The sequence below is a fragment of the Typopeltis vanoorti genome, chromosome 23 (genome assembly GCF_054136105.1).
Source record: "Typopeltis vanoorti isolate ZY-2024b chromosome 23, IOZ_Tvanoo_1.0, whole genome shotgun sequence".
NCBI lineage: Eukaryota > Metazoa > Arthropoda > Arachnida > Uropygi > Thelyphonidae > Typopeltis > Typopeltis vanoorti.
This window is the reverse complement of record NC_143571.1, coordinates 13,433,218-13,458,857: the sequence shown is the minus strand read 5'-3', so window position 1 is coordinate 13,458,857 and position 25,640 is coordinate 13,433,218. Positions and strand designations below refer to the sequence as shown.

Below are 25,640 nucleotides of genomic sequence, written 5' to 3'. Positions count from 1 at the left end.
TGAGAAGAATTGTGGAAGAAAAGCTTGGTGAAGAACAAGTTGGATTCAGGTCAAATAGAGGCTGTCAGGATCAGATCTTCACTTTACGACAAATAGTGGAGAAATCATGGGAATATAACAAAGATCTGTATTTAAGTTTTGTCGATTTGGAAAAGGCATGACAAGGTTCCAAGAGAGAATCTATTATATACGCTACAGTTATATGGTATCAACGGGGCACTATATTGAGCAATACTTAGTCTTTATTTGAGTTGTAAGTCAGCAGTTAGAATTGAAGGAAGTACAGAACGATGGTTTAATGTTAAATCTGGTGCGAGACAAGGATGTACATTATTCTTTTTGTTATTCATTATCTATATGGATCACATTATGAAAGAAAGTGGTATTAAACATGATATCAAAATTGGAGATGTTAATGTCAGCTCTTTGCTTTATGCAGACGATGTTATATTTCTAAATAAATCTTCTGCAAGATTACTTGACTAAATCGAATAACTGTTGTAATAGATATGGTATGAAGGTCAGCAATAAAAAGACAAAGACAACGAAAATAGGCAGAATCGTTGAAAATGTCAACTGTGTTGGGAACGGAGAACCCGTGGAACAAGTAAAACATTTTAGTTACTTAGGCACGATTTTTAGTGAAGATGGTAAATTAAATATGGAAATAGACAACAGAATCAACAGAGTTGGTATGGTAGGAAGTCAACTGAATAAATTCATATGGAATAAGAGAGAAATTAGTCGGAACACTAAATTAGCTGTATACAAGATAGTGTTCAAACCAGTTTTAACTTATGGATCTGAGAGCTGGGTCAGAAGTAAAACACTTGACCAAAGACTAGAGACCGCAGATATGAGAGTCCTGAGAAAGATTAGAGGCATGAACAGATGGCATCAATGGCAATATCATATTAAAAACTAGGATATTAGGAAAGAACTTGACATTGTCAGCATCCAGGAATGCATTAGCAGAGCTAATCTCTGAATAATATATGCACGTAAACACAAGAAAGATATTTAATTAACCAAATATTTCGGTCTGGAAATAGCAGACCATCTTCAGTGGCACTACAAGAACAGTTTTTTTAAAAAAAAATACCAGGTGGAATACTAACAATAGATCATTTATAAATAGAACAAGCCACGGCATGTTACATCACTAAGTATTATAAACAGAGACATGATTGAAATAAAGATATTAATTAATAATATCGTTATTAAATAACATAAAATTAATATGAATTAATGAGTTACCCTGATTAGCCTTTCCCAGATTTTTGATATAGATATACAGTCATTCCGATTCAGGTTAGGACGATGGAGTAAGGCCTCTACGCTTTCTTTGAATAAATGTTCAAATTTATAACGGGATCTATGTAAGAGGCGAGTTTTTGACCAAAGGATGTTGTGGTTAGTTTATTGCATGCTGAGCCAATCCAGATTTTTCAGGTTTGTTGTGATGAATGGAGGATTGATGTTCTTGGATTCTTTTTTCAAGAGAACGTCCACCAAAATAGGAGAGATCACAGTTGCAGGGAATTTGATAAACTCCAGGAAGAGATATATTTGAGCGTTTGTGTTTAGGAGAAGGAAAATGGAAAGATAATTTGTTAATAAATGAATACGTAGCTGTTAACTCATATTTCTTCAGAATTCTTGCAATAGGTTCTGAAATCCCAGAGATGTAAGGAATTGGAACTTGACGTATTGAATCTTCGTTGTTTTGTGGTGGATTATAAGAATCAAGAAGATGTTGAGTACTCTTTTCGGAAAAGCCATTGAGTTTCATGTGTTGTTGGATAGTAGAAAGTTCTTTGTGTAGAAAATTAGAAGTAGATCAATTAGTTTTGGCTCTTCTGATTAGACATTTTATGATTCCTGTTTTCTGACAAGGATGATGGGCTGATTCTTTAAGAATATAACGACCTGTGAACGTTGGTTTCGAGCTAATCTCAGGTGGTATGGTCACTTGAACAGAATGGGTGAGGAATGATTAGCAAAACAAGTTTTCTCTGCCAGGTTGGCAGGAAAACGACCCAGAGAAAGACCAATATATAGGTGGATTGATACGGTACAAAGTGCCTTAGACGATAGAAATATAAGATCTGATAATGTTGGAGTCTTGACAAGTAACAGACTGATTTGGAGGAAAATTGTAAATAGGAAGTTAGTAATGTTGTAAATTTTTCATGTAGTACTATCATATCCTATACACCCCTTGAGGGTACATGGCAGGAATTTGATGATGATGATATATTATGGGACTAATTCGCCAGGGAACCAGGGCGAACAGTGAAAAATCAGCTACTGGAACGAATCTGAAAACAAACACAACTCAATATCACCAGAATTAAAGATCGGTACTATCAACATAAGAAGCCTGAATGGCAAAGAAATTGAGCTAGCTGAGGAATTAGATAAGTACCAGATCAACATAATAGGGGTGACTGAAACAAAAAAGACAAAAACTGGTGAGATCTTTCTGAGCAATAAATACAAAATGTTATATTCAGGCAATGACAATCAAGAAAAAGAAGGAGTAGCCATAGTATTCAACACAAAATACGAAGCTAATCTTCTTGAATGGCAGCCAGTCTCAAGTAGAGTAATGGGGGGAAATATGAGAATGGGGAACTGGACAATGAGACTTATTTGTGCCTATGGTCCCACAGAAGGTTCTACTAAGGTAGAGGTGGAGGAATTTTTTGATGCTTTAGATAAAGCAACTGACACAATGAAAAAGGAAAAGTTGGCCCTTGTTGGGGATCTAAATAACAGAGTAGGAAATGATTGTGAGACATACAAAAATATTTTGGGAAAATTTGGAGAAAAGAGCAAAGCTAATAATAATGGCAAATATCTGTTGGATTTCTGCTCAGGATATGGACTGGTTATTACTAACGCCATGTTCCAACATAAAAATGTGCATAAATTCACATGGAGAGAAGAGGCAAGGAATAAGAAAAGTCTCACTGACTATGTTATTGTTGATAGTGATGCTTTCTCCCTGGTGCAGGACACCAGAGTGTACAGAGGATTTGAAATTGGAAGTGATCACTATTTAGTCTTGAGCAGGATAAAATTGAATTTCATATTGAAAAGAATAACATCTAAGAAAGTTTTAAAGCGAATAAAAGTTGAGCAGCTCTCAGATGTGAACTGTAGACTAAAATACACAAAGATTATTGAAGAAAAATTTAAAGAGTTTGAGAACAGGAATCAAACCTTGGAGATTCGGTGGCAAACTCTGAAGAAAACATTGACTGATTCTGCCAGAGAGGCATGTGGGGAGGTTATCTGCAAGGATAAAAAAATCAGAACTCCCTGGTGGACACAGGAAGTTAAAGAGGCAGTGAAGGAAAAGAAGAAAGCTTATCAAAAGTTCCTGTCAAATAAGTCAGCTTATGCTCTTAGAGAATATAGAGACAAAAGCAAGAATGCTAAACACTGTGTAAAACTAGCTAAACAAAAGTCATGGGAGGACTTTGGCAAGAATATAGAAAATAAATTTCAAGAAGGTGGCAAAATGTTCTGGAGGTTGTTGAAGAAGCTTAGGAATGGAGGAAAGAGTACTGTAAAAGGAGTTAGATGATAAAGGTGACATGAAAACTGGAGAAAAAGATATCCTTGAAGTATGGAGTAATTACTTAGAAAAACTGCTAAATGAAACAAGCAGTGATGACAGCACAGTGGTAAAAAACACTGACCAGGCATGCAGTCAGGAATACATATCCATACTTGAAGCCATCAAAGGGCTTGAAATGTGGAAAGGCGGAAGGGTTAGATGATATTCGACCAGAAATGCTGACGTATGGTGGTATAAGAGTCTTACAATGGCTGCACTACATAGTTCAGAAAGCCTGGACAGAGGGACGAATTCCCGATGATTGGAGTAGAGCTCTCATAGTACCCATATATAAAAAGGGAAATAAAACTGAATGTGAGAATTACAGAGGTGTTTCCCTACTGAGTGTTCCTGGGAAGATCTATGCAAGTATACTTGAGAAACGGTTGAGAAGAATTGTGGAAGAAAAGCTTGGTGAAGAACAAGCTGGATTCAGGCCAAATAGAGGCTGTCAGGATAAGATCCTCACTTTACGACAAACAGTCGAGAAAGCATGGGAATATAACAAAGATCTGTATTTAAGTTTTGTCGATTTGGAAAAGGCATATGACAAGGTGCCAAGAGAGAAGCTATTCAATACGCTGCAGTTATATGGTGTCAATAGGGCATTATATCAAGCAATACTTAGTCTTTATTTGAGTTGTAAGTCAGCAGTTAGAACTGAAGGAAGTACAGGAAGATGGTTTAATGTTAAATCTGGTGTGAGACAAGGATGTACATTATCCCCTCTGTTATTCATTATCTATATGGATCGCATTATGAAGGAAAGTGGTATTAAACCTGATATCAAAACTGGAGATGTTAATGTCAGCTCTTTGCTTTATGCGGATGTTATACTTCTAAATAAATCCGCTACAAGTCTGCAAGATTTCTGACTAAATTGAATAGCTGTTGTAATAGATATGGTATGAAGGTCAGCAATAAAAAAACAAAGACAATGAAAATAGGCAGAATCATTGAAAATGTCAACTGTGTTGTGAATGGAGAACCTGTGGAACAAGTGAAACATTTCAGCTACTTAGGCACGATTTTTAGTGAAGATGGTAAATTAAATATAGAAATAGACAACAGAATCAGCAAAGCTGGTATGGTAGGAAGTCAATTGAATAAATTCATATGGAATAAGAGAGAAATTAGTCGGAACACTAAATTAGCTGTATAAAAAACAGTGTTCAAACCAGTTTTAACTTATGGATCTGAGAGCTAAGTCAGAAGTAAAACACTTGACCAAAGACTAGAGACCGCAGATATGAGAGTCCTGAGAAAGATTATAGACGTGAACAGATGGCATCAATGGCAATATCATATTAAAAACGAGGATATTAGGAAAGAACTTGACATTGTCAACATCCAGGAATGCATTAGCATTGCTAATCTCAGGTGGTATGGTCAATTAAACAGAATGGGCAAAGAAAGATTAGCAAAATAAGTGTTCTCTGCCAGGTTGGCAGCTAAACGACCCAGAGGATAAATAATGACAAACAAAATCGGACACTATAATAAATTTCACATTGTTTATCATAATTTATCACATTGATGGGTCAATATGAATACTGTTATCATCTGATTGGGCAAAGTGATAAATAATGATACCTCTTTGGCAGTATTAGAAACAGTAGGGGTTGGGGAAGAGAGGTTCATCGGTTTTCATTTTGTTGTGAGATGTGAAGGGAACTTTGCCCAAGTCACTTCAATTTTTACAAAAATCAGTGTATTTGACAATGATAGAAAAAGTGAGAGTCAAAAGCCAAAGTGACTTGGCCCATAACATTTAAACATCATTTACAAGTATTATAATATGCATATGGTAATTTGATTAAAAATTATGTTCACACTGAAGAAAAATTGCAGATATTGTGTGATGCCATATCGCTATTGGCCATGGTGGCAGAAACTACATGGAAAAAGAATTAAGTATGAAATATAAAAATATTACAAGGGAGATGATCATAAATTAGTTTAGGTTAGGTTTTTTTTTTTCCAAATCAGATTGCCCAAAATGAATATAGTATTAGTCATAATGTCTGGTCAATTTAATAAATTAATCAACATTTATCAGGCTTTGCAGCCATTTTAGTCATACTTATAACGGACAGGCATTATGAATAATGACCTATTAGTCACTTGGACCATAACACAAACACACACTGCTTGGAAAGAGGTCAACAGACACCACAGTGTGAGGAACAGCCATTGTGCCCACTTTAATAAGATGTAAGACCTTTCGCTGCAATGACTGCAGCAATCCTATGGAGCACACTTTCTACAAGTGTACAATAGTGATCAATGGGAATTTTGGACCATTCTTCATGTATGCATGTAATGAGGTCCTGGACTGTTATGGGACAAATGTCCCTTAACTTCAACAAAACAACACTCCATCCCACAGATGCTCAATAGGGTTGAGATCAGGGCTCTGTGTAGGTCAGTCAAGTGTGATGATCACTTGGTGTGGTCATGTGTCCACATCCACAAATCATACAGTTACAGCAACAGCCTTATGACAAGGTGCATTGTCTTGAAAGAGACAATGGTTACCTCTCTAGAAACACCACAAAGTAGAAAGCAATGCATTGACCAGAATGTTCCGATACCTCTCAGAGTTCAATGTGCATGACACCATAAATAGAGGTCCAAGGCAAAACCAAGAAAAACAGGACCATACCATCGCATCACCACCACCACCTCTGAATTTCATAGTTGGGATTAAGCACTCTGGTAAGAGATATTTTCTGGGTATCTGCATGGTAGAGGGTGTAGCATGATTTATCGACCCATAACACAGGCTTTCACGTCCCACTGTGCATGCTCTTTGTACCAACCACTGAAGATGATGCTGTATGTTGGTTCAGGTAATGGGGGCTTGCATATTACAGTCTTACCATGGAAACCAATGTTGTGAGCCTTGGTTCTGAATTTCTTTGTGCATATTCCTATTCAGGTTGATGCAACCTCCACAGAACAAGACTGCATATTCCCTTTCCATGATCAGAGGTAAAGTGGATATCATGGTTATGGGTACATCTAGCATTCTTAAATCCCTGGTCCCCCCTCCATCACTTGTTAATTCAGATAATTATTCCTTAGTAACTGTATAAAGTGGCACAGGCTGTATTCAAATCTTATAGAGTGAACAAGAACCTGATTCATCTACTGCAGAATATCAATGATAATCCAATATCACTGCATAGTCATTACAAAAAAATGATGAAGACTGGAAAGAACAGTGCTAAAGGTGAGCACAAAGGAAAGCTGACGATGAACGTTGAAAAAACTAAAACAATGATAGTAAGAAGAGGATGGAAATGCAAATAAAGATCAATGGATATGAGCTGGAAGAGGTTAGGAGATTAAGAGCTTCATGGGAGCAACATGATGCATGATTTAGACTAAAAAAGAAATAAGATCTCAGATAACAAAAGCAGTAAATCTACAAGAAATGGACAAAGCATGGAAAAGTAAATCAGTGAAAACTTTGCACACAAAGCTCAGGCTGCTGAAAACATGAACATTCACAAGTGCTTTCTATGGTTGTGATTTATGGGTAATGGTCACAGACTTTACGAGATGAATATTGGCTTTCAAAAGAACATGTTATAGAAAGATTCTACCAAACAAATAAAAAATTGCAGAATGAATAACAGTAGAAAAATAAAACCTTCATCATTAGTACAATGGACAGTAAAAATATAAGGGGGCAGCCAAGGCAAGAGTGATATGAAGGAGTGGTGCAGAAAGAGTTTACAGGATCTGAGTAACCTGGCAATAGACTGAGGAGAATGTCAAAGAATGGCAAAATCTGCATCAGATACCAGTGGGCAATGGAGTCATGGCCACTGATTGATGATGATGAACTGTATAAATTCCATTTTCATCTTGCCATGTGCCCTTTTTTACCTTCAATTTTGGTTCCATAATTGAAGTCCCCCACACTCATAATAATTGCTCAGCCTGCGTTCATTGTGCTAATCTGCTGATGCATGACATCCACTTCTGTCACATTCCTGCCATCATCACTAATAAAGATATTGCATATGTCAATGCAAGAATCGAGATAGGTAAACTGGAGATGTTCAGCATATTGAGAAATATCAGTATGATTTATTAACAGTAGAAATGGATGGCTTTACTGGTAGAGTATGACCACAGTTGTCTTTGCACCACAAAACCCAGCATAAAACAAACTGAATGGTATGTCAGCTTGAGAGAGAACTGGCAGTGCCTTTGACCAAGCTATTTAAATAAGTCACAGCTCTGGCAAGGTTCTGAAAAGTGGAAAGAAGACAAGATAGTTCCATTATATAAAGGAGGCTCCATGATACAAGTGTCAAATTACAGATCAATTAGTATCTCAGGAGCAATGGCAGGGTATTGGAAAAGTTTTAAAGATAGATAGAATAAATTTAGGAATGAGTGGAAAGAATATGATACTCTGTAGTGGACAACATAGCTTTGTAAAAGGTACGTATTCCCTTAATTTAGTCACATGTTATAATAGATAACATGGTGTAGCCATTTCCCTTATCCAACTGAGCTGCATGGTGTAGACATTGCACTTATCCAGCTCAGCTGGATAAGGAAAATGGCTACACCATGCTGCCTATTATAACATGACTAAATTAAGGAAATACCTACCTTAATTTAACCTGTCTATACCTAACTAACTTGTCTATACCATGATACTGATGGAATCATGGTGTAGACAGGTTAGTTTAATGTGGCAAAGTGGAAAAATTATGCACTTTGGGTTGAAAATATTATATAATACTGTACTAAATTGATGGCACTGGATTATAGGAAACTGATAAGGCTTAGGGATTTGGATGATGGTGGACAGAGAGTTAAAGCTCAAATGACATATGGCAGATAAGGTGTGGGTTGCAAACTTTGGTTGACAGGTGGAAAAGAGTGAATATGATAGAAACATAAGTTACTAAACAGGTTCTACATGATTAATACAGAAGAAATTTTTCAACACATGATGAGTAGGAGAGAACTAGGATTGTGTGTAAAAGTATGGTTAGTAAAGGTACAAGAACTAGAATGAATTGCCAGAGGTGACTGTGAGTACGTAAATAATGGTTATGTGGGCCTCCTGCGATGAATCTTCTATGGTGGTGTCCATAGTAATAATATTTATCTATAACCCAGTCTTAACTTCTGCAAAATCTTTTAAAATTCTATAAACAGAAAATATTAATTTTTGTTTTATCTCTGATGATGATGCCATAGCCCTTTATATTATGCACCTATGAAATTTATTATTATTATCTGGTTCATCGTCCAGAACACACTTCTACAGGCATAAAAAAAAATTCCACACCCCCTCCCAACGCCAGACTTTGTGATAAGCTAGTCAGGGTTTCCCACGGTCAAATAATCATAGCAGACCATGCACTAAGCAGGATAAATGTTCTAGGATGACAGAAACTTATCTCATAAGCAATTTTGTTTAACACACGTTTCAGATGAGATAGTCAAATTTGTGGGAGCAAAGACTGGTGGAAAAAGCCCTGCACTCTCTGTATGAGACTTGCTAATTTGCCTTCAGGTCAAAAAGGCCTTTATCAAGGTTCCCAAATCTCCTAAACTTGGATCATCTCAGAGTGCACTAGATTCTGCAATTTCTTCTATTTTGGCCACACTTGTCATACTGTAGACATCTGACAATCAGAACATGTGGATTACAGTCATATCCTCCAAGATAAGAAATTGGATCTTGCAGAACATGGAGTTCTAGTTGCCACAGGATCCTATGGGATAACACAAAAATTCTTCACAGAAGTCTTTTCAAATGTGAGAGTTGCTTCAAAGAATGATATGAAGCTCTTCACAATCGACCCAATCTTAATTGGAATGGTGATCTAAAAATTTCAAAATTCAGGGAAAAAGTGACTTTGAACTCTCATTAATAATCTAAATGTTTATTTGTAATTTGTATCTGCAATGCTTACATAAATATTTTTATCCTCTATGTGTATTATACACAGATAGGGTTAAATTTCAATATATATATAATGCACATACACATGTATTCTTAGATTTATTCATCTCTTGCATAAACTTTCTATTCACTGTAAGAATAGTTTTTATTGTATATGTACTCTACGTGTAATTTCATATGCAAATGTCATAATTTAATTTTTAATTTAACATTTTTTTCTTTTTAAACCTCTTCTGCACCATATACTTTTAAATCTTAGTAACAAGCTTTGTTCTTTGGCTAGGTTGTCTATACCTGTGTTAATGACAATGTTTCAGTTTCTCATGGGTTTCTAATAGTATCATGTGAATGGCCAGAAAGATGCAAGCATTCTGTTGTCATTCCATTCTTCATGTAACTGCCCATTCTTGTTGTGTATTCACTCTGATGATGTGATAAAATACTCACTGTGAAATATTAAGTTTTAAATTCCTTAATTTTCTTTATGTAATTTATACGTATCAGCAATCACATCATCATCATCAACAACCATGGGTCCAAAGCCCAAGGTGTCTGATGCCATCTTGATATGATTCTTCCATTGCATTCTATTTTGTGCAAGATGACTCAGTTTATGTATAGAGTTTCTGCACCATTTGACAATGTCATCACCCCATTCTCTGTTTGGTCGGTCTTCCTTTTTTGTTCTTTCCTTCATTCATCCCAAACAGCAGCATTTTTATTTTCCTCTCATCGTTCATTCTATATATATGGCCAAAGAGACATAGTTTCCTTTTGATTATTTTCTGGATCAGGTTTTCTTTTGGTTGTATTCGTCTGTAGATTTCCTCATTGTTCACTTTCTAGATCCAGCTTATTCTCAAGATCTTTCTATAGCACTTCCTCTCAAATGCTAATATCCTCCTTTCAGATTCTTTCAGGAGTACCCAGGCCTCACACCCATAGAGTATGCTGCTGAAGATACAGGTTTCTACAATGTGCAGTTTAGTTTTGAATCTTTACAGCTTGGTTCTTCCATATTTTGTCCATGGCTTTTAAAATAGTTGTTGCTCTGGCTATTCTAATTTTTACCTCTTTTTTGGGGTCCAAGTCATGTGTCTTGTGACATCCAAGATATGTGAAGTGTTCCACATTTTCCAGTTGAAATCTGTCTATAGTAACTGTTCAGTAACTCCTGTTGTCCAAATATCATTGTTTTAGTTTTTTCAAAGTTGACATTTAGTCCATATCTTTTTCCTTCTGTGTATAGTGTTTGCAATGTCCATTCCAGCTTTGCTGCATCTTCTTCAATCAGGATGATGTGATCTGCAAAGCAGAGGTAGTTTATTCTCATGCCATTTATTGAAATACCTCCACCTTCTTCTTTAATCTTATCTAGATGTGTGATGAAGATAATTGGTGATATTGGGTCCCCTTGTCTTGTGCCTTGACTAGTGGCAAACCAATCTCCAGTCGCACCTGCTATCCTGATTTTTGCTTGTGCTTGGCTAGTATATTTTTGAGCAGGCAGATCAATTTATTGTCCACACCATAGGATTCCAAGACAGCCCATGTTATATTTTGGTCAATATTATCAAATGCTTTTTGGAAGTCCACGAAACAGCAGTATATTGAAGCACGTACAGCTGCCACCCAACATCCTTTCACAGTACACCTTGAAACACACAGAACAAGTTTCTTTTCCTCCTCCTCCTCCTTCATCCCTGCTACTGCAGTACTGTGGAATAATCCCCCCCCCTACGTATTTCACAAAGAATACAACATACAGACTTTCAAATCAAATGTAAACAAGTTTCTCCTTTCCCAATCCACTACCCATATACGGTACTAATGTACTATAGGTTGACCAGCCAACCTCTCGTATATGGGCCCAACATAAAAAAAAAATAAAAAATATCTTTTTGTTCTTTCTTCGAGCTTTCTCTGCTATTAGTCTTAATGCGAGTATTTGTTGCACTGTACTTCAATCTTTTCAAAATCCAGCTTGCTCATCAGGAAGATGTGGCTCCATATGTTCTGTTAGTATTTTCATCAGCACTTTGCCAAGACGACTCATTAATGCAATAGTTCTGTAATTTGTGCATTCTAAATCACTGCCTTTCTTATGAAGAACAACCAAGACCAATTTTTTCCACTCTTCAGGTGCATACCCTGATCTCCATATTTCATTACATGGCTTATGCATTTCTTTTACAACCAATAGAATCTCCCCCATATTTTAGCATCTTGCCTATTATGTTGTCATCTCCAGAACTCTTGATGTTCTTGAGATGTTTTATAGCCTTATTCACCTCCTCCTCCAAGATGTCATTTTCAAAGATCTCTGCTGGTGGAGAGATTGCTTTTAGTTCTTTGATTACTTCTGTTGTAGTATTATTTAGTTGATTTTTATATAGTTCACTGCAATATCTTGTCTATCTGTGTAAGATTTCGGTCTTGTCCATCAATACTTTACCATCTTCATCTTTGACTGCTACTGATCTTGTTTGCCACTTCCTATTGACATTTCTTATAAGTTTGTAGACCTCTCTAGTTTTGAGTTCTACATAGTACTGTTCAATGTCTTTGCACTGGTCCTCCAACCATTTGGCTTTATCAGATCTTGCTGCTTTCTGTATTTCATTGCATTTCTGATGGTATAACACATCTACTCCTCTGAATTATCTCTTTTAAATTTCAGTTCTCTTTTCTCTTGTACCAATTTTAGGGTTTCCTGAGTTATCCATTTCTTGTTGATCTTTTCTCTTTCAGGAATTACTTCCTCTACTGCTTTTTTTAGCACTGTAGTCAGGCATTCTGCTCTTGTATTTATATACTTGGAGTGTTAAACTTAGTTTCCAATATGTTCTGATATGCTGTTCTTAGGCTGTCTTCATTTAGTTTTGAGATGTCTCTAGCTTTTTGGAACTTTCCTTTGTACTTCTGTTTCAGTTTTAGTCTTATATTCGCAATCACCAAGCTGTGGTCCAAATCAACATCAGCTCCTTGGAATGATCTGCACTCTTGAACTGAGGTTCTCCATTTCTGGTCTATTAATATCAGGTCGATCATATTCCTGTATTTGCCATCGGAGCACCATGTCCATTTACGACAATCTTTTTGTTGTAATTTGGTATTGCAAATCATCAGGTTGTTATCAGTGGCAAATTCCAGACGCATCTCTCCACGTTCATTTCTTTCTCCATATCCAAATTTTTCCATAACCTTTTCCCATCCTGTGTTATTTTTGCCAATCTTTGCATTCCAGTCTCCTCCAACGATGAGTATATCCTGTTTCAGCACCTCATCAATTTCTAGTTGTAGATCTCTCTAAAATCTCTCAATGCTTTCATCTGCACTCCCTGCAGTGGGCACATATACTTGAATGGTCGTGATATTAAATGGTTGGGCACTGAATCTTGCAACCATTATTCTTTCACTAACTGGTTTGTATCCTATCATTGCCTGACAGGCCTTGTTAATTAGCAGGAAACCTATGCCTGCTTCATGCTTACTTTCATTTCCTGACCAGAGAACTCTTCCACCATTTGATTCTCCTGACAGTGTCCATCTCATTTTTGAAATATCCAATATATCAGATCTGTATTTCTCCATTTCTTCTTGAAGCAACTGCAATTTTCAGTTGCCCAGAGTGTAAGGACATTCCATGTACCAATTGATATTCCATCCTTTACAGGCCTGAGTTTGATTTTTTTCTCTTTGTTTTCAGTAACTGATTTTTCGATCCAACCCTCATTACTCGATTGGGGATACGGACAATGTTTGACCGGGCGACGTCTGAGCCGGCATGAGTCTTTTCTCTTGTTCTTTGGCATCAATCTAGATAGGCTGACCAGTGATTCAAATTTGCGTTTTAGCTTGTCACGAGAATCATTAAAGACCTTTAGGTAAGAACTCAAAGATATGCGCATTATAGTATTAAAAGTTTCAACCGTTAAAACAGATTCCAGAGCGTTTTTTATTGAAACTTTTAATACTATAATGCACATATCTTCGAGTTCTTACCTAAAGGTCTTTAATGATTCTTGTGACAAGCTAAAATGCAAATTTGAATCACTGGTCAGCCTACCTAGATCCAGTATTAATATTATTGATATAGATAAATAGTTATGTTTCCGGACGTACATTAACAGACTGTGAACATTTTGTTTTATCAAAAGGACATGATTTTGCCATTATGCCGAATAAGGTGCCACTTATGGATTTTTTTCATAACATAGACAGGGGTATTCGATCCTTATCCCAAAAAACAGCCAACAGATTACGTTTTGAATGAGCAAAAATTCTTTTTAATGCCAAGCCTCCTCATCCTAATCTTTCTTACTCTGAGTTTAAAGCATTGAAATCACTGAAGAATAACAATAATTTAATCATTACAAAAACTAAGGGAAAGGCTGTAGTGATTCAAGATAGGAAGGAATACAAGAGAAAAATGTCTCTTTTACTTCGCGACTGTTCAATTTATAGGCCTCTTACATCGGATCCTACCCAGAGTCAATTGAAAAGACTTAATTCTCTTATAGATAATGTAGCTACATGGAATGAAGATCAAAAGAAAAAACTTAAAATCTTCTTTGGTCGTCCACCTTGATTGTATGGTCTTCCAAAAGTTCATAAACCAGGCATTCCATTAAGACCAGTCGTAGATTGTATAGGTTGCCCCACTTACAAAATCTCAAAATTTTCATCAAATTTACTCTCCTCTTCAACTAGAAGAACTGATACTTATATAAAAAATACTCTGGATTTCAAAAAGAAAATTTCAGATCTTCATTTGGATGTTTCTGATATCATGATCAGATTAGATGTTGTATCTTTATTTACAAATGTGCCTCTTTCCAAAAGCATTGAATTACTACAACAGGAATTTCCTTCAGACATTGTAAACGTATTTGATTTTGTACTACATTCTGGTTATTTTTCCTTTAAAAATAAGTTGTATCAACAAATTGAAAGAACAGCAATGGGTAATCCTCTTTTTCCTGCTATCTCCAATTTCTTTATGGAACATTTTGAACAACGTATCTATGACAACATTTCTCCCAGACCTACTCATTGGTTCAGATAGATGACATTTTTGCTGTATGGAATGGCTCTTCGGATGAACTTCAACAATTTCTCACTAAGTTAAATGAACTTCATCCTAGGATCAAGTTTACCCTAGAAGTAGAATCAAATAAGCAGTTAGCTTTTTAGATCTTCTAATTCTTCGCCAACCAGATAGATGGTAACCTACATTTCTCAGTTTATAGAAAGAAGACTCATACAGGTCATTATATCCATGCGGAATCTCATCACCATCCAAGTTAAAAGGCAGGAACTATTAAAACACTGGTTCATCGGGCCTTTTGTTCTTCAGACGATCTTTTACAGAAAGAACTACAATATATCACTTCTTCCTTTCTATCTAATGGTTATAAGAATTGCTTCATTAAAAGAACTTTGAGTAGTTTTAATATGTCTTCCTCTTCAAACAGAGAAGTGTTTGAAGAGGAAGACATATGTACAAGTAGATGAGACCTTATGAGTCCCTTATGTACAAGGCATCAGTGAATGTATAGCAAAAGTTTTAAAACCACTGAATATTTTTGTTGCCTTTTGACCGTTTAGAAAAATCTCCACTTTTTTCACTTCTCCTAAGGACAAGTTTCCACATCTTAATCATCCAAGTGTCTACCAGATTCCGTGCTCTTGTGATTATCTTATTTCGGACAAACGGGAAGATCTGCCTCTATTCGGTAGAAGAACACCAATCTTATATTGAATACTTTAAACCTGAAAAGTCTGGACTTGCAGAACATGTTATCTTCACTAGACATAGAGTTCATTGGAGAAAGACAAGAGTTCTTCACAAAAGTCGGTTCCTTATGGAACGCCTTTATAAAGAAACATGTGAAACTCTGCTTCATTTCTCCTAACTTAAACAGATCTGACGGCTTATATCTGTCCCCTTTACGGGCGATAGTACTTTACAAATCAGCTAATCTTTCCTAATTTTTTATTGTATTGATTTTTTTTTATTTTTTATTTTTAAAGAAAATTTATTGACCTTTCTAGTTATCTTACACCAGCTACTTAGGTGGCGCTTTTTGGAATTGTCAGTTATTGTTTAATTTGAGCTTAATATGTACTGAAGATGCCACAGGCATCTTCAGTACATATTAAAGACATATTAAAGACTTCAGTACATATTAAAGGCGAAAATTATACTATTAAATAATCTTTGTACATGAGTTTTTTCTGTTATTAACAACACAACCTAAACATTAACTCACACCTTTGAATAAATCATCCTCTATATTAAGATTGCCCAAACAACTATTACTACCACACCTCTACCTTTGGAGAGAAAAAAAAAAAAAAAAATTGAAGCATATAAATTTTCTGCCCCTGTAGCATCTATTAAATAGGACTGAAAGACTGCTCAAGAGAAATCCAATTGAAAGAGCATTATTAGGGATGTTCAGAAAAAGAAAAGTTTACAAATCAAGCTTGGCCTTTCATACAAGAAATTAAACAAATATGCCATATACAGATATTAACACGTATATCTGCAAATTTAAATCAGTCTCAGAGATGATCATGTGCCTTACACATAGTAACTAAATCAAGATCTCATTCTCAACCAGTTGTAGTCATGCTTTATAAAAACATCCAAAATTCAATGAACTAGGTCATGATGAATGACACAAACTAACTTAATAATGAGGCAGGCAAAATATATAATAAATTTAGTTTAATCCTTTATCCAAGTGTGAGCAAACAAAGTTTGCGCCTGAAAATATCTTCAGGACTGGGGTACTTGGGTTGCCAAATGGATAGCATAGCTGCTATTTTACTAAATGACTGAGGATTCTTTCTTGTTTTGTTGGTGGCTGGTCGCTGTCAAACTGCTATCTTAGAGTATATACCTAAATGTTTTCGAAGGTGCATATGTGTAGTTTGTTCATTTGAATTTTATGGGTTTCACACTAATTTTATGGGTTTCACACTAATATGAAAATACTATATTTTCATATAGTATCCTATATGAAAATATAGGATACTCATGGTCTATTATTGTAACAATGCTGGATTCTATTAATGTTTTTTTACCTCATAAGATGTATTTTGGTCTCATTTTTGTATAACTGGTCTTATATTAACACTTCAGTTATTCCTGAAAAAGTACACCATAGAGATATTACAACAACAAATTCAATACTTTCATGAAGTAATACTATTAATTTAATCCACAGGAAGCATAAAATAACAATAAACCAAATTAAGTATTAAGATGGCTAAGTATGAATCAATAAGAGAACCATTGGTGATGACAGAAATAGATTTTGAAAGTTTAACGTTAAAAAATAAATAAGAATTTAAAACTGATTAATTAAACCAATGCATATTGTAAGTAAATGCTTTATGTATTAGAGTATATGCAGCCATACAGTCACTCTTCTCATTATAGCAAACTTGTAGGAGACAAAAGAATAGTTTATCTAGAAGATACATACATACAATGATATACAGAGTGAGAGTTGACTACATGACTGAATAATCTAAATATAAAAACAACTGCAGTATATGCATAATATATAGTGCCAATTTCTACATTTTGAAACTGATTTAATTTTTGATAGCAAATGAAGATTAATTTAAAATCTGAAACAAGTTTTATAATCTATAAGACTTAATGACAATTTACAATAATAAAGAAATACCATTTAACTCTCTTGACAACAGACCAAATGCTAGGTCTTGGTATATTACATGGGCCTTCTGTAGCCTGTTTGTAGTATGAATAAAATCTCAACATTAGTGCTGGTGATGGCTGAAATGTTCCTAGAAAAATTGAATTGTTAAAAAAATAGAGAATGAATTTTAAATGATTTTAATTTAAATAGATATTATAAGCAGGCAGTATTGTGTATATTAAAAGTAAATGCTATATTAGAAGCAAATACATCAGCATCCTAATTTTTAATATATGGAACTTTTTTTTGTTGTATATATAACAAGATTTTTCTTTAATGAGTGAAATAATACAGTGCCTTCTTTATAGATCAAATGTAATTTAATCTTGTAAAAACTTTTCAGTAATTTGTATGTCTCAATTATATCAACCCTTCTCTGCCTGTCAACCAATTTCTATAACCCACAACTATGCTACTTCAACCTGTCCTCATGAGGTTCATTCCATTGACCTGCTACCACCTTGGTCAATCACCTCACTAATCTCTCCACTTCTTCCTTATCCCCAAGAAACCCAGCTGACTACCAGATCTGTGCACAGTAGTCAAGATGGGGTCTTACAAAGGCTCTATAAAGAGGTATAATAACCTGCTTGCCTCTGTTTTCTGGAATATTCTTCAGTAACTAAGTAATTTGGTGAGGTGCTTTAGCACTTTTGCAATATGCTCACAAAACTTTAATTCCCTATCCACTAACATTCCCAAATCCCTGGCTATCGATTTCCTGGAGTATAGTTCCATCAATGTGGTATACTTTTCACCACAAAATGCATAACCTTACACTTCGCCAAATTAAACTGACATCCATTCTCCTTTGTCCATACTGGCAGTCTATCCAAATTATCCTGCAAAATTTTAACATAATCTTTATTAACTATTGCTCTACCCAATTTTGCATCATCAGCAAACAACTGAATAGTTCCTCTCAGATCCTTTCCTATATCATTAATGTGCAAATTAAATAGTAGCAATCCAAGAACAAAGCCCTATGGCAAGTCACAGGCCTTCTACTGGCCTCCACTTCTGAATAAACTATGGTCTGGTATCTCTCCATAAACAACCTCATCTATTTCATCAACTTTATATCTGTCCTCATGTGGTGCAACATGTTAATTAGAATTCTATGCTGTAGCTTCTCTTTTAAAAGCCTCTGCAAAGTCCAGCAGTATTACTGTAAACTTATTACCTTTATGCAACTCAGCTGTCACTTTATTATAAAACATGAGCAAGTTACTGAGGCACACCTACCCTTGATTTTCCAACACAAGCAGCAAAATGGTGTGTCACCATATTAACAGACAACCATGTTTTTACCCCCCCCCCCCATATAGTATCCGATTGCTCTCTATCCATTCCTGAATTTTACTCTTGACCAACTTCTCCAAAACCTTAACTACGACTACTGATATGCTGATCGGTCGGTAATTTGCTATATGTCTTGGAGCCTCCTTTATGCAATGGAACTATTCCCCCCCCATTTCCATTCCCCAGACTAAACCAGAGCCAAGATTAGATTAAACAAGGTGGTTAAAGGCACTGCCTATCTCCAGCAATGTCTCATAAACCATCTAATGTAATTACATGTAGTAGGAGTCACCTTCCTACCAATGGCATTAATTAAAATGATTCTGTCATAAACATTCTTCCTTTAAGACTAAACATACACACATAACCACAGTAATAAGATTTTTATTTCATCCTTAGTATCATAGGACATCGTCAGTACCTATGATACTTAGGACGAAAATATTTACTTGTTAAAAAATCTTATTACTGTGGTTATGTGTGTATGTTTAGTCATGAATGCTCCACAGGTTTCATTATATAACAAATTCTTCCTTTAATATACTATGCACCTCCAGTTCATTTACATCAGTTTCCATATAAGCCTTTGCCTCTGTCATAAATGCAACATCTCCATCTGGATAATATACTCTTGCAAGTGTTCACATAATAATTCTACTATTTTGTCTGATTCAGTTAGCTTCCTACCACTGGCATTAATTAAAATTATTCTGTCAAACATTCTTCCTTTTATTGAAACATATCAGAAGAACTCTGGGATTATCTTTAGCCTGTAATTTCCTTTCTTAGCACACTGGTTAGTTACCTATCTGGTCTGTGCTTTGTACTGCTAATGTGCCTGCTGGTTACCTTTCTCCTTGAATTCCCCCATACTTTTTTTTTTATTTTTTTATTTGCAGCTCCAGCTTAATGGTATTCATCCATTTAACTCCCATTTGATTTATTCTCCTAACTCTAGATATGAGATCTGCTATTACTTCCCTCAAACATTCCTTTATCACTTCCCATGCACTATCAACATCCATCCCTTGCAGTTTCACATGCCATGGCACTGATCTAAGCCACTTTTGATCTAATTCCACATATACCCTTCGTCCTCTCTTAACTGAAAATTCCACAACCAGCATTCTTTCCAGCGACTTTCTCAGTGAGTGGTGTTAAGCCACACACACAGATGCCTTCCAAAGCAGGAGCAAGACTCAAAACAAATTGTATTCTTGTATTACTGTTTAAATTCTTTACCCAAGCATAAGCAAAGAAAAATTCAAAAATTATGTATCTTTATGAATAAGCTATATACAAATTTCGCTTCTGACTTCATATCAGTTGATTCAGTATTTCATAATGCACAGTACACTTCCTTTTGGACATGTATGCTGCTATGCACTGTGAAAAGTGTCATTACTTGGAATGGTTTCAACCTTTATTATGGTCCTATCAGTGGGAATCAGCAATATACACATCCAAATTACTTTTGAATATGTATATTGCTATACATTATAGGAAGGGTAGCTACTTAGACCAGTTTTAACCTTTATTGAGATTTTTATCAGTGGGAACTAGACCTGTGGAGATAATGAAACCTAAATCACTGAAGAATGATATATTTTCCATACACAAGCAGCAAAATGGTGTGTCATCATATTAATTATTATTATAATACACCTTCAGGGAGTCCAAAGACTCATCAAGGAAGGGCACCAACTCCACCACTCAATCCACCAACTACAACAATCTGCACCAATGCCATCTACCGCCGACTACCACCCACTAGTATTTTCACAGACAATCACAAACATCCATGCCCATGGCGGAATTCGAACTTGCAGCCTTTTGGCTGGAAAACAGATATGCTAACCACTTGACCAATCAGGCCGGCAATATTATCATGGTCTGCATTGATTTATCTTTCATTATCTGCACAGGTCTAGCTCCCACTGACGAAACCTCAATAAAGGTTAAAATTGGTCTGAGTAGTGACCTTACCTATAATGTATAGCAATATACACATCCAAAAGGTAGTGTGCTATACTGAGGCAATTGATGTGGTCAATAGCCTGTATATACAAGTTGCCTAGACATAAAGATGCTTAACAAACAAACTTTGGCTTGTTTGCGCTTAGATAAAAGATTTAAACAATATAATTTATTTTTCTCGTAAAATTTATTTTCTAACCATGCAAATAAAAAACCTTCTACAACTATTTCTGATCTAGAATGTTTTACAAACACAGTGATATATCATTTTGCTTTTTGTATATGTAAAATATAGGACTTCAGCTTTGATTTAGTTTGAAGTATGTTCACAGTCTAGGCAACAGTGATAAGACCTCAATAAAGGTCACAACCATTGTGGACAGTGACGTTTCCCATAATGCATAGCAATATATACATCTAAAAGGTTGTGCATTATGAAATATTAAAACTGATGTGAAACAACAGCTTCTATATATAAGAAGCATAGTCATGAAGATACTTCATGTGCAAACTTTTGTTTGCTGACATTGGGTAAAGAAATAAATCAAGAATATAATTTCTTATCTACTATAATTTACTTTCTAACCAAGAAAAAATTATGCATTAATAAGCTCACAGACATTTGATAATCTGGGTGGATTCCAATTTACAAAACAAAAGTTATTGAAAAACTTTTCATAGATCAAATCATAACTTCCATTGACTCCTGCTTTAAAATGCACAATATATTTACATAAAAATGTTTTCCAAATACAGTAAAAAAAAAAAGAAAAAAAGAGTAATACTGTTCACCAAAATGAAACCTCAATAAAGTATTAATTTACTGTTACAAAGAAATAAATCACAGTAGAACAAATACACTTTCCATTACCCTTGATAATAACAAATCACACACTATCTAACCAAAAATATCTGGACATTCTTCATAATAATGGATGATCACAACTGACTCAAAGTATAAAAGGAAGCAGACAGTCTTGCAATCTTCGTAGACAAACATTAAGAGTAAAATGGGACATATTGAAAAAGAACTCGGTGATTTTGATATGGCATTATCATAGGATGCCACCTTTGCAACAACTCAGATGGGAAATTTCTGTCCTGCTGCACCTGCCCTGACCAAATGTAAGTGATGTTATTGTGAAGTGAAACTGCCTAGGAGACAACAGCACAATTGCAACCTGCTAAGCTGTGTAAAATTGCACAGCAGGACCAGTGAGTGTCAAAGTGAATGGCATGAAAAATCACCTTAGATGAAACACTCACTACTGAGTTCAAAAATGCTTATGCAAGCAATGTAAGCACCACAGAAGCTAAAGAATATGATTTCCATGACCATGGCAAAAGCCTACATCAGCAAGGGCAATGCCGAGCATCAGGTGCAGTGGAATAAAGCTCACCACTATTGGACTCTGGAAGAGCATTTTCTCCAGAGAGTAGAATCATGCTATGCAATCTGGCAGTCTGATGGATGAATCTGGGTTTGGCAGATGCCAAGAGAATGCTACTTACCCAAGTGTGTTGTGTCAACTGTGAAGTTTTGATAGAGGAGGAGAAATCATGGTCTGGGACTGTTTTTCATGGTTCAGGCTGGGTCCCTTAGTTTCAGTGATGGAAATCTTAACGCTGTCGCCTATAATGACATAATACACAATTCTGTCTAGAAAGCTGAAACAGTTTGGTGAAGGCCCTTTCTTGCATCTGTATGGCAATGCCCAATCTACAATGCAAGGTCGTGCAGGAATGGTTTGAGTTGGGTGTTGAAGAAATTGACTGGCTTGCACAGAGAATCAATCACAATTCCATTAAACACCTGTGGAATGAATTGGAATGTCAATGCAAGCCAGGCTGAATTGCCTGACATCAGTGACAGACCTCACTAATGCTCTTCTTGAAGAATGGAAGGGAATTACCATAGCAATGTACCAAAATCTAATGGAAAGCCTTCCCAGAAGACTAAAGGCCATTATAGCAGTAAAGGGTGGACTATCTGCATATTAATGCATTTCACATTAGAGTGAGAGTTGGGATGAGCAGGAATCCAGACATTTTTGATCAGATAGTATATCTATTCTTGCCAGTCCATGAAGGAGAGAGAGAGAGAGAGAGAGATCAGATCACTAGTCCTGGAATGACATTTACCTTTACCCTTTCCTGGCAGAAACACATACACAACTGCTTCCTCAGCCTACAAAAAAGATGCAACTTCTCACCAACTCTGAAATCTCAAATTCATCCACCCTTAGAATACTATTCTCATGTTTGGGCAGTACAGCAAGGATCTCCTAAAATTCTTGATACTGTCCATAGGAAGTTGTTTGGTTAATCAATGACTCCTTTCTCACTGACTGACTTCAATTGTAGATGGGTAGTCTTACAGACTACCCATCTACAATTACTTCCAACATTCCTCCACTTTTTACTGGAGCTGTAAAAATATAAGCACAATTGCCAAACATCCTTTAGTTTATAGTATAGTCGAGTGTGTTGGTTGGGGAGTGGAGATACTGTTCATTTGGCCAACCAGGCTGTATAAACTATATGAATCATCTGGCATATTAATAAAATCTATGCTGAACATTAACACATTCGTGCTGGTGGCTATGTTTTGCACGTCTTGCACATTTAGTGGCAGCCCAATTTGGTAATATGTCTCATCTACTTGGGGCATGCAGGCAGATACATTCTTACATAATCAGCAACATGTATGACACATCGATTCCAAGTTTTTTTGGTAGAATTTTCAGATAAAACTAATATTTGTGAACTGTATTCATGGTATACCTAATACTTTTAGAAATTTAAAGATGATATTGATTCCAGAAAATAGTACAAGGGCACCTACTGCAGAAGATATGGTGGAGATACTTAATGAGCAGTTAATAAAAGTCTTTCATTTGACTGTGACATCATGGAGAGATTGAAAGCAGTTGATGATGGGGGACTGACTATAAGTGAGCATGCGTTGTATGGGGAATTGAGCAAACCTGATGTTAATAAGGCTGTTGGACTTCATAACATATTACCACATATTCTAAAGGAAAATGTGCCAAGGAGTTGATATCTGCCATGACATTTTTTTTTAATGAATCTTGCACTAGATCCAGTTACAAAGAAGTGGAAGGAGGGCAAGATTGTGACACTTCATAAGGGAGGTGATAGAATTCAAGCATCAAGCTATTGGCCTATCTGTGTGTCAGGTGTGTTGTGATTAAGTTGTTGGAGAAACTGGTGAGAACTAGGATTGACAACAATGGTATTATCTTTGATGGAGAGCATGATTTGCTAAAGGATGATCATGTTTTAGTAATCTACTTACTTATTACAATAAGATGACGGCTTCCTTGAACAGAGGAGAGGGACACACAGTAGTATACTTAGATTTCACAAAGGCTTTTGTTAGATTACCACAACAAGTTGATAGTCAAACTACAGCAGATGGGGTTGGATATTAGATTAGTGCGTTGGATTGGAGACTGGCTATCTGATAGGTATAAGCAAGTTGAGTATGGGGGAGCAATATCCAGGAAGAGGAAAGTCACTAGTCGTGTGCCTCAGGAATCTGTTTTAGGGCCATTGCTGTTTAACTTGTATGTTAATGATACTGGCAAAGATTTGATGGGATATTCAGTTGTTTGCAGATGATGCAAAGTTGGAACGAACTATGAAGAGTAGAGAAGATGCTGTGGCCTTACAAGAATACTTGAATAAACTAAGTGAACGAGCATGGAAATGGGGATGCGAGTTCAATGTTGCAAAATGTAAGGTTTTAAAATTTGGGAAACAAAGATGGGATGCAGAATTTATGCTTAGTTTTTGTGTATATCCACAGGTCTAGTAGGAACTAGACCTGCGGATATACACAAAAGCTGACTCAATGCAGAAGGCATAAATTTTAAATATACAACATTTGTAAAATGGCATATCCTAATATTATAAAAATACTCTGGATCGGAGATAGTTGTAGAAAGTTTGTTCACTTGGCTACAGGGTACAACTTTAGACTTGTCACAAAATTACACAACATAAAAAAAGATGTAACAGTATATCTTTAATTTGTACGTTAATGATATAGCAGAAAATTTGAAGGGGATATTCAGTTCTTTGGCAATTATGCAAAACTAGAGAGGGCAATAGTTGATAAACATGATGTAGATATCTTACAGGATGATTTAAATAAACTGGTAGTATGGGAAAAGGAAAATAGTTGTCAATTCGATGTAGTAAAATGTAAGGTAATACACTTTGTGATGAAAAGATTACACACTTCATATCATATTGATGGTACTAGTTTACAGGAAATTGATGAGGCTAGGGATCTGGGGGTGATGGTGGATGGAAATTTGAAATTTAGAAGATATATTGTAAGGGTTAGTAAAATAGCTCAGAGGATTACTATGCTGAAGAACATATTGACAAGTAAAGATAAGGAGGTTATTATCTCTCTTCATAAAGCTATGATTTGGCCATGTTGACTACTGTGCACAGATTCGGTCACCTGCATTTCTTGAGTATCAGGAAGTGGTGGAGAGGATTCAGAGACGAGTGACCAAGTTGGTGACAGGTCTGTGGAATGTTCCCTATGAGGATAGACTGAGGGTGTATGGGCAAAGTTTAGCTGACAAGCAGAGAAGAGGGGATATGAGAGAAACTAATAAGTTACTAAAGGGATTCTATATTATTATTATTTGACACCTCCAGGGAGTCCATAGACTCATCGAAGGAGGGCACCTGTTTTACACCTCTGTCTCCACTGACTCAATCCACCAAATGGCCACAACTACACCAAAGCCATCTACCACCACTACCACCAACCACCACCACTGGTATTTCCACAATCACAAATATCCATGCCCATGACAGGATTTGAACCTGCAGCCTTTTAGCTGGAGAGTGGATAAGCTAACCACTTGGCCAGCCAGGCTGGCTATACGATTAACACAGAAGAAAGTTTTCAATATATGAAGAGTAGGAGGAAAACAAGGGGTCACACTTGAAAGTGGTTAGCGTGTTTAGTAAGGAATGTGGTTAGTAAGGGTGTGTGGACTAG

At 35.9% G+C, this 25,640-nt stretch overlaps 1 protein-coding gene across 1 annotated transcript in view; it reads right to left on the bottom strand.

The window, feature by feature from the left end:
* Window positions 1-25,640, bottom strand: part of LOC150093633 (acyl-CoA-binding domain-containing protein 5-like) — a 102,762-nt gene that overhangs the window by 64,842 nt on the left and 12,280 nt on the right. The window contains exon 2 of the mRNA XM_090412715.1: window positions 17,279-17,399. Coding sequence (XP_090268841.1) covers window positions 17,279-17,399 — 121 coding nt within the window. The remainder of the gene's footprint in view (window positions 1-17,278; window positions 17,400-25,640) is intronic.